At 42.2% G+C, this 14,847-nt stretch overlaps 1 protein-coding gene across 1 annotated transcript; it reads left to right on the top strand.

Annotated features, from left to right (window-relative positions):
- Positions 1-3,309: 3,309 nt before the first annotated feature.
- Positions 3,310-14,351, top strand: atp6v0ca (ATPase H+ transporting V0 subunit ca). The gene is made up of 3 exons (XM_029635231.2): positions 3,310-3,596; positions 12,349-12,532; positions 12,878-14,351. Exons 1-3 carry the CDS (start codon positions 3,524-3,526, stop codon positions 13,080-13,082), a joined length of 462 nt encoding a protein of 153 aa, XP_029491091.1. The 5' UTR covers positions 3,310-3,523; the 3' UTR covers positions 13,083-14,351.
- The last annotated feature ends 496 nt before the right edge of the window (positions 14,352-14,847 follow it).

Here is a 14,847-nt window from a genome sequence, read left to right on the forward strand (position 1 = left end):
GAGACGGGTGGAGATCTTAGAAACTAACAATGTCACCGAGGGAGAGAGGGTAATGTATAACGTTTACATTATGTTAGGATATGTTATTGTTAGCCATCAGGGATCCTCTGGGAGGAGAAGAGACAGTCTGGTATCAATAACCATGACAGCCTTGAGTTGGGGAGGAGTGAGCACTTTGGGGTAGAGGTCAGGTTAGATGAAGTGAGGAAGAACAGTGACACATTCGTGATAAAAGAGGGACCAAGGCGCAGCGTGATTAGAGTTCCACATCTTTTATTTAAGTGAAACTTCTACAAAACAATAATCCAACATCGAAATGTGAAAGTAGTGGTGTAACATGCACATACACAAAACAATATCCCAACAAAGCAGGTGGGAACAGGGACACCTTAAGTATGATTCCCATTAGAGACAACGAACATCAGCTGCCTCTAATTGGGAACCATACCAAGAGCACCAACATAGAAATGAAAAGACTAGAACACCCCCTAGTCACGCCCTGACCTACAACACCATAGAGAACCAAGGGCTCTCTATGGTCAGGGCGTGAGACAGATATCACTATGGTCTAGCAACAGAGATAAATTGACTGTTCAGTTGTGGAGGAGGAGACTCAGCCTAGGAGAAAGGGTTAAATATCAGTGCTTGTGTGAAATGTCGGTCGTCTGAATTACAGCTGTATCGACCCTTTGGGAAGAATTAAACTTGGTTAAGCTTCTCTAGTGCCCGTGAGTTATTTACTATGAAAATTAGAACCTAACATAGCCTTATTTTAAAATGGATTAAATAAAGTTTTTTTCCCTCATCAATCTACACACAATACCACATATTGACAAAGAAAAAACAGGTAAAATTTTTTAAAAATAATAATAATAACCGATATAACCTTATTTACATAAGTATTCAGACCATTTGCTATGAGACTCAAAATCGTGTCTTGTTTCCATTGATAATCCTTGAGCTGTTTCTACAACTTGATTGGAGTTCACCTGTGGTCTATTCAATTGATTGGGCATGATTTGGAAAGGTACATAACTGTCTATATACGTTCCCACATTTGACAGTGAAGGAGGTCTAAGGAATTGTCAGTAGAGCTCCGAGACAGGATTGTGTCGAGGCACATATCTGGGGAAGGGTACCAAAAAATGTCTGCAGCATTGAAGGTCCCCAGAACACAGCGGCCTACATCATTCTTAAATGGAAGAAGTTTTAAACCACCAAGACTCTTCCTAGAGCTGGCCACCCGGCCAAACTGAGCAATCGGGGGAGAAGGGTCTTGGTCAGCGTGGTGACCAAGAACCCGATGATCATTCTGACAGAGCTCCAGTGTTCCTCTGTGGAGATCTGAGAACCTTCCAGAAGGACAACCATCTCTGCAGCACTCCACCAATCAGGCCTTTATGGTAGAGTGGCCAGACGGAAGCCACTCCTCAGTAAAAGGCACATGACAGCTAGCTTGGAGTTTTTCCAAAAGGAGTTTTTCCAAAAGATTCTCTGGTCTGATGAAACCAAGATTGAACTCTTTGGCCTGAATGCCAAGTGTCACGTCTGGAGGAAACCAGGCACCGCTCATCACCTGGTCAATACCATCCCTATAGGGAAGCATGGTGGTGGCAGCATCATGCTGTGGGGTTGTTTTTAAGTGACAGGGACTGGAAGAACTTAAGAAGATCTGCCGAGAAGAATGGGAGAAACTCTCCAAATACAGGTGTGCCAAGCTTGTAGCGTCACACCCAAGAAGATTCTAGGCTGTAATCGCTGCCATTTGCTTATTTGCCTCAATCACTGTACACAACCGGCGCTTATTAGCGGCTGGCTTCTATTTGAGCCAGGCATCTATTTCCTTAATGCACACAGATTTTGCTCAATAAAATATTGAAAAGACTACCACACAGTTTATTGTGACCAGTATTGTGACATTATAACACCAAATCCATCGCATATCAGACTTACACACCCGATTTTGCGCTTCTGCACTATTCTCTCACTCTTTGCACCTTGTATCCCTGTTGTTGCTAGGAGATCACAACAGATAGATCTCAGTATTCAACGTTTGTCTAGATGCCTTCAATAACATCCACGAGGGGCAACATGAGCACGTATTAATTTCTGCTTAAGAGTTAAGATTTTTATGTTTTAACAACCTTAACTTATCCTATCCTGCGGCTCAACATACCCCATACCCAGACACCACTTGGCACAACTTGAATGAATTCAGATTATTTCCATGGATACACAGCATCCTAAAATATACTCTATGTAGATATCTTTGTCAGAGAGAATAATATATTTCCCTTGACGGAGTGATGCTGAATGTAGAAGTGTCTAAACTTACCCCACTCTCCCCTACCTACTTTCATGTCACCCATAGACATGTATCCCTCAGAAGGGTCTTTCTATGGAAGCCTTCACCCTGTGCGTGCGGCTGGCCACCGAGCTGGTACAGGCAGCCGTGAGATCATCCTGTTCACCTACCGCACAGAGTACTATGACAGCCTCAACGTGTGGAGAAAGGCTGACGGCACCTACGGTCTGTGCATGAGTGAGGCCGAGCGACCAGTTCTAGGAAGGTGGTTCGTGGTTCCAAACTTCTTCATTTTGAGAATGATGGAGGCCATTGTGTTGTTGGGGACCTTGAATGCTGCAGAAATGTTAAATAAGGTATTTGTGTTTTATTTGCTCAAATGTATGAAAACATTTTTATCTTTGTGTGTAGGTTGCTGATTTAAATAAAAAAAACAAATATATATATATTAAAATAAGGCTGTAACGTCACAAAATGTGGAAAATGTAAAGGGGTCTGAATACTTTCCGAAGGCACTCTGTGTCCTTCAATTGACTACTTTAAAATCACACACAGACGAAGTCGCTAATGGCAGCCTGCAGTACCTCGGCCGGCCTTCAATTTGATATACTCAATAAGACGGGGCAGCACTGAGCTAGCCTGCAACGTCACTTCCTAACGTAGCTCGAACTGTGCATGCGGTGAATCCAAAAACTCCTCCATTTAGCAAGATGGTGACACGCTGAAACGATACTTCATGATCTTCAGATGCGCCACTGAGCCTTCTCATAGTAAACAATGGGGCAGGCATGAACCAGGCAGGCATGAATAGAACATAGACAGCCTTCAGCGGACCATACCACTATTACGATAAAATTAGGGATATCATCTAATTTATTTGATGATTAAATTATATACCTTTCTTGGCAACAAATTATATTATTTTAATTCTTACGTGAACGAAATGGACATGAAATGACACACAGGATTTTTGGATACCCCTACATTGACATAATGGGACATGCCCAGTGGACTGATCATGTGACATTTTCCATGTCGCCATTTTCTACTGCTACACCACTGTTCCTGTGAAGAGGTGGATTCTTCGACTGTCGTCCTTGCGCTGCATTGAAAGGGCCTTGCAATTGACAGTGTTGAGAATCGACAGAAACATTTACGTTTAAAAGAAAGGAAATACACGGTTGCGCGCTTTCTCTGTCAGTAGCTTTTCCTGTAAGAATGTCGTCAGAAAGCCCCGAATACTCCCCGTTCTTCGCAGTGATGGGAGCCTCTGCGGCTATGGTCTTCAGCGGTAACGTTAACTATCACAACACCCTCGTTCAGTCATATGTCTCATATGCCTTGTTCAATCATAAAGTGTCTGTGTCTCTCTCTCTCTGTGTGTGTGTGTGTGTGTGTGTGTGTGTGTGTGTGTGTGTGTGTGTGTGTTTTTTACATTCGCCCGAAATGTCTACTACTAAGGAATTTTGTGTTGAATATAGAGCGGGCATGTCAAAAAAGCCTAGAGGTTGCGGTTGCATGTTAGATAACTGATGTGAGAGACCGTGGCGGTTCTCGACCATTTAATCTCGGGGGGCAGTTACATTAGACGTTATTTTTTGTCATATCGTTTTCTTCACACAATACCATTTTCATAATCATCATCGTTGCCACTGTCTAATAACTGATGTAAAAAAAAGAACAATAGCAAAAATGTATTATGTATAAATGATTTCATACTCCACAATTAGGGGGGCCACAAGGGGTTCCAAAATTGCCTTGAGATTTCCATCGTAACATGTGACGTTGCCATTGACGTAACAAGCTGGCCAATTTCTATGGATACAGTTTGATGTAGGTATTTATGTGTTAGCTAATAGCTCAATGGAGACATTCGATACATTAAATAATGACGTTTGGCGCGTGGGGTTGGTCATCATGTCGACTAGCAGCAAGATGCCTAACTTTAACTAGCTTGCTCACCTAGGCTACTCAACCACAGATGGAACAATGCGCCATATGTTTCACCGGATGTATACATCTGAAGCATACAGTTATAATTTCCTCTCACAACCAAATATGGTGATTAAAAAATATATATATTTTAAATCAATTTTATTTAACCTGCACTTTATCAGGTAGTCAAACTTGGACCAATGTCTATTTTACAGATGAGCCCAGAATTACAGGAAATACATATATCACTATAAATACAAAATGCATGCCGAAAGAACATGGTCATAAAATAACACATTCATCAGTAATAAGGACCTCAATCATTTACATTTAAGTCATTTAGCAGACGCTCTTATCCAGAGCGACTTACAAATTGGTGCGTTCACCTTAAGACATCCAGTGGAACAGCCACTTTACAATAGTGCATCTAAATCTTTTAAGGGGGGGAGTGAGAAGGATTACTTTGTCCTATCCTAGGTATTCCTGAAAGAGGTGGGGTTTCAGGTGTCTCCGGAAGGTGGTGATTGACTCCGCTGTCCTGGCGTCGTGAGGGAGTTTGTTCCACCATTGGGGGGCCAGAGCAGCGAACAGTTTTGACTGGGCTGCGCGGGAACTGTACTTCCTCAGTGGTAGGGAGGCGAGCAGGCCAGAGGTGGATGAACGCAGTGCCCTTGTTTGGGTGTAGGGCCTGATCAGAGCCTGGAGGTACTGAGGTGCCGTTCCCCTCACAGCTCCGTAGGCAAGCACCATGGTCTTGTAGCGGATGCGAGCTTCAACTGGAAGCCAGTGGAGAGAGCGGAGGAGCAGGGTGACGTGAGAGAACTTGGGAAGGTTGAACACCAGACGGGCTGCGGCGTTCTGGATGAGTTGTAGGGGTTTAATGGCACAGGCAGGGAGCCCAGCCAACAGCGAGTTGCAGTAATCCAGACGGGAGATGACAAGTGCCTGGATTAGGACCTGCGCTGCTTCCTGTGTGAGGCAGGGTCGTACTCTGCGGATGTTGTAGAGCATGAACCTACAAGAACGGGCCACCGCCTTGATGTTAGTTGAGAACGACAGGGTGTTGTCCAGGATCACGCCAAGGTTCTTAGCGCTCTGGGAGGAGGACACAATGGAGTTGTCAACCGTGATGGCGAGATCATGGAACGGGCAGTCCTTCCCCGGGAGGAAGAGCAGCTCCGTCTTGCCGAGGTTCAGCTTGAGGTGGTGATCCGTCATCCACACTGACAATCAGCCTTTTGAATTGCACCATAACATCAAATTTTGAGGATTGTTTCACAAATATGATCAAATCGAATTTGACAACACGTTGTCACCTTACAGTGAAATGCTTACTTTTACAAGCCCTTAACCTTTCTAGTGGAACCCCTTGACAACATTCTGCTGAAAAGGCAGTGCGTGAAATTCAAAATTATTTTTTAGAAATATGTAACTTTCACACATTAACAAGTCCAATACAGCAAATGAAAGATGAACACCCATCCTGTCCGATTTCAAAAATGCTTTACAGCTAAAGCACAACATATGATTATGTTAGATCACCTCCAAGTTGAAAAAACACAGCTATTTTTCCAGATAGGAGTCACAAAAAGCAGAAATATAGATAAAATTAATCACTAACCTTTGATCTTCATCAGATGACACTCATAGGACATCGTGTTACACAATACATGTATGGTTTGTTCGATAATGTGCATATTTATATCCAAAAATCTGTTTACATTGGATGTTTGATTCCAAAATATCCTGTGATTTTGCAGAAATACTCATAATAAACATTGATAAAATATACTAGTGTTATTCACAGAATTAAAGAGACTTCTCCTTAACCTGTTGCTTCTACTCGGGACGCTTGCGTCCCAACTAGAGCTCTGGAAATGCAAATGCGCTACGCTAAATGCTAATAGTATTAGTTAAAACTCAAAAGTTCATTAAAATACACATGCAGGGTATCGAATTAAAGCTACACTCGTTGTGAATCCAGGCAACAAGTCAGATTTTTAAAATGCTTTTCGGCGAAAGCATGAGAAGCTATTATCTGATAGCATGCAACACCCCAAAAGACCCACAGGGGACGTAAACAAAATAATTAGCATTTCGGCGTTACACAAACCGCACAATAAAATAGAAAACATTCATTACCTTTCACCATCTTCTTTGTTGGCACTCCTAGATGTCCCATAAACACTATTTGGGTCTTTATTTCGATTAAATCGGTCCATATAAAGCCTAGATATCGTTATATGTAGACTGTGTGATAAACGAAAAAAACATTGTTTCAAAACGTAACGTCATTTTTTAAAATTCAAAAAGTCGACGATAAACTTTCACAAAACACTTCAAATACGTTTGTAATGCAACTTTAGGTATTAGTAAACGTTAATAAGCGATAAAATTCATCAGGAGGCGATGTAAAGATCATTAGCTGTCCGTCTGGAAAAATGTCCGGCTAGAAACTCAACAAAAATATCCGGTCCTAGACCGGAGGAGATACGGTGTCCTGTATGTGTTTGACCAAGAAAAAACTCGAAGGGAAATGACAAGACTCTAGACACCGTGTGGAAGCTGTAGGTACTGCAACCTCAGTCAATTAATTGTGGTTCACGTTTATCAATGGGTTCAAGTAGCGCATGGATATATTTTCCCATTTTCAGTGATCAGTTTTTCCTGTGCTTTTCGATGTAAATGCCGTTCTGGTAAAGCCACAGCAGTGATTTAACCAGTTTTTTAAACGTCTGAGTGTTTTCTATCCACACAGACTAAGCAAATGCATATACTATATTCCTGGCATGAGTAGCAGGGCGCTGAAATGTTGCGCGATTTTTAACAGAATGTTCAAAAAAGTAGAGGGTCGACTTAAGAGGTTAATGCAACTGCTGTGTCAGATTTTTTTTAAACTTTACGGAAGAAGCAATATCTGAGAACGGCGCTCAGAACCCAAAACAGCTAGAGGAATATCCGCCATTTTGGAATCGGCAAAGTTAGAAACAACACCATAAATATTCACTTACCTTTGATCTACATCAGAAGGCACTCCCAGGAATCCCAGTTCGACAAGAAATAACTAATCTGTTCCATAAAGTTCCATCATTTATGTCCAAATAGCCACTTGTTGTTAGCATGTTCAGCCCAGTAATCCATCTTCATGAGGCACAGGCATTTCATCCAGACACACACTTTTATATGCATATTCTAGCATCTTGTCCTGACAAAATAGCCCGTTTACTTTGGGAATGTTAATTTTCCAAAAATGAAAATAGTGCCCCCTAGATTCAACAGGTTAATAGATTTTGCCTTTTAGTTGTCTCGCTGAAATGTTCTTACTCTTTCAAATGACTGCACGACTTGTTGACTCCTCGATCCACACAGCAGACATTGTGGGCTAGGTTAGGAATGCTGTGTTTCACGTGTAGTGCAACATTTTACGTGGCATCATTACGTCAGGTACCTACGTTATATAGGTATCCACGTCAGCCTCGACATCGGCGTTAAACTAGACATCGGGCCGATACCTATGTTGGTATATTTAGCTAATATCGGACAATTCCGGTATGTTAACCAATATATCGTTCCCTAGTGGAAAGTCCCTGGCCGCCGTTAAGCTTGTGAGTCATATGACTGCGGGTGTATGACTGGTTCTGGCGAGTGGGTCAAAGCCAGTGTGAATGGTGCTTTCAAGGCAACTGGGAGCTCAAAGTTCCCAAATCATGACATCAGTAATCTTCACGTCGGAAAGTCGGAGCTCTAGAAAGATGCCAGAGTTTCTGACTTGGATGAACGTTCCAATATATATTTTTTTTATGAGTTCACATTTGTCTTGAGTGCTCGGTAGTCTGAGATATCAGAGTTCAGTTGTTTTGAACGTGGCAGAAGGGCAACGTTATAAACCATCTTTGGTGTTGTTGTATACAGAGGCCTTTTTTGGTAAATGCTACAATGTTCCATCGCTGACCTTGGAAAATAAAGTGTTGTAGATTTACATTTGAGTCATTTAGCAGACACTTTTATCCAGAGCGACTTACAGTAGAGTGCATACATTTTTGTACTTTTCACAAAGCCTGCTGCCTCAGTGTCTAGATATTTTTGTCAGATGTTACTATGGAATACTGAAGTATAATTACAAGCATTTCATACGTGTCAAAGGCTTTTATTGACAATTACATGAAGTTGATGCAAAGAGTCAATATTTGCAGTGTAGACCCCTCTTTTTTAAGACTTCTGCAATCCGCCCTGGCATGCTGTCAATTAACTTCTGGGCCACATCCTGACTGATGGCAGCCCATTCTCGCATAATCAATGCTTGCAGTTTGTCAGAATTTGTGGGTTTTTGTTTGTCCACCTGCCTCTTGAGGATTGACCACAAGCTCTCAATGGGATTAAGGTCTGGGAAGTTTCCTGGCCATGGACCCAAAATATCGAAGTTTTGTTCCCTGAGCCACTTAGTTATAGTTTTTGCCTTATGGCAAGGTGCTCCATCATGCTGGGCTGGAAAATGCATTGTCCGTCACCAAACTGTTCCTGGATGGTTGGGAGAAGTTGCTCTCGGAGGATGTATTGGTACCATTCTTTATTCATGGCTGTGTTCTTAGGACAAAATTGTGAGTGAGCCCACTCCCTTGGCTGAGAAGCAACCCCACACATGAATGGTCTCAGGATGCTTTACTGTTAGCATGACACAGGACAAATGGTAGCGCTCACCTTGTCTTCTCCGGACAAGCTTTTTTCCGGATGCCCCAAACAACCGCAAAGGTGATTCATCAGAGATGGTGACCTTACCCCAGTCCTCAGCAATCCAATCCCTGTACCTTTTGCAGAAATATCAGTCTGTCCCTGATGTTTTTCCTGGAGAGAAGTGGCTTATTTGCTGCCCTTCTTGACACCAGGCCATCCTCCAAAAGTCTTCGCCTCACTATATGCGTGCAGATTAGAGGTTGGCCGATTATGATTTTTCAACGCCGATACAGATTGATCAGCCTATTTTATTTTAATTAAAAAAATGTGTAATAATGACAATTACAACAATACTGAATTAACACTTATTTTAACTTATTATAAAACATCAATAAAATAAATTTAGCCTCAAATAAATAATGAAACATGTACAATTTGGTTTAAATAATGCAAAAACAAAGTGTTGGAGAAGGAAGTAATATGTGCCATGTCAAATATGTGCCATGTAAAAAAGCTAACGTTTAAGTTCCTTGCTCAGAACATGAGAACATATGAAAGTTGGTGGTTCCTTTTAACATGAGACTTCAATATTCCAAGGTAAGAGGTTTTAGGTTGTAGTTAATATGGTATTTATAGGACTATTTCTCTCTCTACCATTTGTATTTCATATACCTTTGACTATTGGATGTTCTTATAGGCACTATAGTATTGCCAGTGTAACAGTATAGCTTCCGTCCCTCTCCTCGCTCCTCCCTGGGCTCGAACCAGCAACACAACGACAACAGCCACCATCGAAGCAGCGTTACCCATGCAGAGCAAGGGGAACAACTACTAGAAGGCTCAGAGCGAGTGACGTTTGAAACGCTATTAGCGCACGCTAACTAGCTAGCCATTTCACTTCGGTTACACCAGCCTCATCTCGGGAGTTGATAGGCTTGAAGTCATAAACAGCGCAATGCTTGACGCACAACGAAGAGCTGCTTGCAAAACGCACGAAAGTGCTGTTTGAATGAATGTTTACACGCCTGCTTCTGCCTACCACCGCTCAGTTCGATACTTAGATACTTGTATGCTTAGTCAGATTATATATGCAACGCAGGACACGCTAGATACTATCTAGTAATATCATCAACCATGTGTAGTTAACTGGTGATTATAATTGTTTTTTATAAGATAAGTTTAATGCTAGCTAGCAACTTACCTTGGCTTACTGCATTCGCGTAACTCCTTGTGGAGTGCAACGAGAGAGAGGCAGGTCGTTATTGCGTTGGACTAGTTAACTGTAAGGTTGCAAGGTTGGATCCCCCGAGCTGACATGGTGAACATCTGTCGTTCTGCCCCTGAACAAGGCAGTTAACCTTCCGTTCCTAGGCCGTCATTGAAAATAAGAATGTGTTCTTAACTGACTTGCCTTGTTAAATAAAAGGTGTAAAAATAATAATACATTTTAAAAAAATTACATCTGCCAACTCTGTGTCCAAAAATACCGATTTCCGATTGTTATGAAAACTTGAAATCGGCCCTAATTTATCGTCCATTCCAATTAATCGGTCGACCTCTAATGTGAAGAGCTGAGTTGAAAGATTCATTTTTTAGAAGCGTTGCACACAGGCATAAAAGTTTATCTAATTTACTTAAAACAAAACTCTTCTGAAGGGAGACTTTGTCCTTTTGTGGCTATTTACACTGAACAAAAATATAAATGCAACATGCAATGTGTTTGTCCCATGTTTCATGAGCTGAAATACAAGATCCCAGAAATGTTCCATATTCACAAAAAGCTTGTTTCTTTCAAATTTTGGGCACAAACGTGTTTGTCATTTATAAGTCTTTGCTAGGTAAAGCCCTGCCTTATCTCAGCTTACTTGTCACCATAGCACGCGCTCCAGCAGGTATATTTCACTGGTCATCCCCAAAGCCAACACTTCCTTTGGCCACCTTTCCTTCCAGTTCTCTGCTGCCAATGACTGGAACAAATTGCAAAAATCACTGAAGCTCGAGAGTCATATGTCCCTCTCTAACTTTAAGCATCAGCTGTCAGAGCAGCTCACTGATCACTGTACCTGTATACAGCCAATCTGTAAATAGCACACCCAACTACCTCATCCCCATATTATTACTTACCCTCTTGCTCTTTTGCACCCCAGTATCTCTACTTGCACATCATCATCTGCACATCTATCACTCCAGTGTTAATGCTAATTTGTAATTATTTTGCCTCTATGGCCTATTTATTGCCTACCTCCCTACTCTTCTACATTTGCATACACTGTACATAGATTTTTCTATTTTTCTCTAATTGACTGTACGTTTGTTTGTAACTCTGTAGTTTTTGTTGCACTGCTTTGCTTTATCTTGGCCAGGTAGCAGTTGTAAATGAGAACTTGTTCTCAACTGGCCTACCTGGTTAAATAAAGGTGAAAAAATAAATGTCCCTGTTAGTGAGAGGCCACTTTTGTCACACAACACAATGCCACAGATGTCTCCGGTTTAATTGAATGTAAATTTCTCTACCACAATACTTTTTTTTTAAATCCCCAATTTCGTGATAACCAATTACAATCTTGTCTCATTTCTGCAACTCCCTGTCGGGCTCGGGAGAGGCAAAGGTCGAGTCATACGTCCTCCGAAATATGACCCGCCAAACTGCGCTCATTAACAGCCGCCAGCTTAACCCGGAAGCCAGCCGCACCAATGTGTCGGAGGAAACACTGTTCAATTGATGACTGAAGTCAGGCTGCATGCGCCTGGCCCGCCACAAGGAGTAGCTAGAGCATGATGAGCCAAGTAAAGTCTCCACTAACCTGAACGATGCTGGGCCAATTGTGCGCCTCACTATGGGACTCCCGGTTGTGACACTCCCTGGGTAAGAACCCGGTCCTATAGTGGCGCTTCAGGCAGTGCCACTCGGAAGGCCACTGAGGAGTATTTCTGTCTGTAATAAAGCACATTTGTGGGGAAAAACTCATTCTGACTGGCTAGGCCTGGCTCTCCAGTGGGTGGTCCTGGTTCCCAAGTGGGTGGGCCTATGCCCTCTGAGGCGCCCCTGCCCAGTCATGTGAAATCTGTATATTAGAGCCTAATGAATTCATATCAATTGACTGATTTCCTTCTATGAACTGTAACTCAGTAAAATCTTTGAAGTTGTTATGTTTATTTTTGTTCAGTTTACCTCTTTCCCATGCCTCTTAAGACGATGCTCCTTTTTTAAGTGTTTTTCCTTAAATCCTCGCTGAAAGAACGGACCAGGTGAAAGCCATCCTAATGATGAGCTGAATTGTTTACCTGTCAAGTATTTGGCAATCAGTACAGTTGAAGGGGAGAAAATGACTGATTTTTAAGCTATTAAGGTAGCCATATAGGCTATATATTGACCAACTAGGATGGTCTTGGAATTCTGTGTTTTTGAAATTCGAAATTCTCCTTCTCTCTTCCAGCATTGGGGGCGGCCTATGGCACGGCTAAGAGCGGAACGGGCATCGCTGCCATGTCGGTGATGCGGCCGGAGCTCATCATGAAGTCCATCATTCCTGTGGTCATGGCGGGTATCATAGCCATCTACGGGCTGGTGGTGGCGGTGCTCATCGCCAACAACATTTCAGAGAAAGTCACCCTCTACAAGTAAGAGCTCAGAGATTGCAGATGCTAGTTACCCATTCTCAAGTCTACCGCTAGGCACTGCGTGTCTGAAACCATCTGATTGGTAGTAATATGGTATTGGCTCCACTTAATAGTGGTGGATTTTTCACTATTGTTTTTTTTTTTTTTTTTAAGAAGTGTTTTAGTGATATACTACATCTGTAAACTGATGGTCTGCCATCTCTTTGGGATGCTATGACTGCAATTGTTTTGAATAAATCTTCCTCTCTTTCCCTCCCCATCTCTTTCTCCATCTCTCCCATCTTTCCATCCCTCCTCACTTTTTCTACCCTCCATCTTTCTCTATCCCCCACCTCTCTCCTGTAGGAGTTTCCTCCACCTGGGTGCTGGGCTGAGCGTGGGGCTGAGTGGGCTGGCGGCTGGTTTCGCCATCGGCATTGTGGGCGATGCAGGTGTTCGGGGCACGGCCCAGCAGCCCAGGCTCTTCGTGGGCATGATCCTCATCCTGATCTTTGCAGAGGTCCTGGGGCTCTACGGTCTTATTGTGGCGCTCATCCTCTCCACAAAATAGAGAGAGCAAAGTCCATCTGTCCTTCCGTGTACGTTGAGTCAACGCTACATCATCCATTCCATATATAAACATCTAAGAAATAAAGAACAAATTGGAGAGCATGCCTTTACGCCTGGTTCCAAATCTACTCTCTTTAGCCACTTCTTTCCTAGTGACACTACTGAGTCCTTTGTAGATCTAATAGGTTTGAATAAGTGTTAGCAATATGGTAATAGAAAAAGCCACAAACCTACCTACATTGCTTATTCATGCCTGTCAGATCTACGAGGGAGGCATCTTGAGGTGTTAAGGGCTGTGTCCCAAATGGCACCATATTCTCTACGTAGTGCACTATTGACCAGAGTTATATGGGCTATAGTGCTCTGGTCAAAAGTAGTCCACTCAATAGGGAATAGGGTGCGATTTGGGACACGGCGTGGGGTTGATTTGAGATTGGGCGTGAAGCGAAAAGCGTCTCCTATTCCAGTCGTATCTCTTTTCCTGTACAGTCGTCCTTGAGTCCAATAGCCAAACCTTTGTGAATGTAGTGACGCTTTCGTCCTGTGCGTGCTTGAGTATTGGTTTACCTCCTTCCTCCCAATTTCCTCTCATTTATGTGTCTGCTAAATGGCTTTTATTAGTGTTCCTTTGTTTGTTTTTTCTTTAAATGTCTGAAGAACGGACTGTTGGACAAATCATTTTATTTTTCTGGGGACCATTTTCACATTAAAGGACCTAACTAATACAAGGACATGGATAACTATTTTTTTGGTTTGGTTTTTTTCACGAATTATTTATGAAGATTTTGAAATGTTAATACAACTGTTTTATCGAGTTCCCAATGAGATGGAGAGGTGTGTATGTGCGTGTATATATATCTCTATCTAATAAATATCTGTATAGCTAGATTAATTGCACTGTGGGTAATTGTTCTAAGGGCTTTGAATTCCTCTGGATGCATGTATCCAGTGGAGACTGTCTCTGATGTGCAGATGTTGGAGTGGGACTTAACTGTTTTATGGTGGCTGGCATGTAAAATTGTGTGTGGCGTGTGTGTCTGTTAACTCTAAGACATCATTCTCATTTGTACTGTTGACCTGTAGTACTGGGGTGTAATCAATATTCCAAATGAAAACTAGACAGATTCTATTGGACAGATTCAGGTAGGTCCCCCGTTTGATTCGTAAATTGTTTCCATTGCAAGATGTGATGAGTAAACCCCAGCCATGTGGTTGCAGTTGCACACTGGCGGGCCTCATCTGTCTAATATCCAATTAAATCTCAACCACATCTTTTGTTGCATTATTTAATGATTTTCTGAAACAATGTCAGAATGGAAGAATAGCTCCCTCCATTTGCACTTTATCCATTCTGTTCTCGTACTCAACCTGGAAGCAGCACAGGGTTAATTGCGTTCACCATCTTCACATCTATACAACTGCTCAATAGTTGGAGGGGAAAAAATCTCACGTCACGGCAGTTGCATGAAAATACAAGTGTCTAATCATTGGTGCGGCTAGGGTTTGACAATGTATTGTTTTATGTCAGTGTCCTGAAAGTAAACCATGATCGTGAAAGACAGAACAATGAGCCAGAAATTACACTGGATGTATAAATATGAAGCATTTCCGCTCACTACTAAACGTGGTAATGAGAAGGTGTAGCGAGATGGATTTCGGCCGAAATTCTTCACATTTTCTCATTGATGAAACATTTGATCTCCATACAGTTTTCTGTTTCCAAAAACTAAAATATGTAAGTGGACTGCGTTTTGCAGGCTTGACCC

This window comes from Oncorhynchus nerka, linkage group LG26 (assembly GCF_034236695.1).
Source record: "Oncorhynchus nerka isolate Pitt River linkage group LG26, Oner_Uvic_2.0, whole genome shotgun sequence".
Classification (NCBI taxonomy): Eukaryota; Metazoa; Chordata; class Actinopteri; order Salmoniformes; family Salmonidae; genus Oncorhynchus; species Oncorhynchus nerka.

Bases quoted from the DNA above. Each gene is read 5' to 3' on its own strand.
- atp6v0ca (XM_029635231.2), top strand. From the start codon at position 3,524: ATGTCGTCAGAAAGCCCCGAATACTCCCCGTTCTTCGCAGTGATGGGA. The intron at 3,597-12,348 runs GTAACGTTAACT...TCTCTCTTCCAG, and splicing joins TGCGGCTATGGTCTTCAGCG to CATTGGGGGCGGCCTATGGC. The intron at 12,533-12,877 runs GTAAGAGCTCAG...TCTCTCCTGTAG, and splicing joins GAGAAAGTCACCCTCTACAA to GAGTTTCCTCCACCTGGGTG.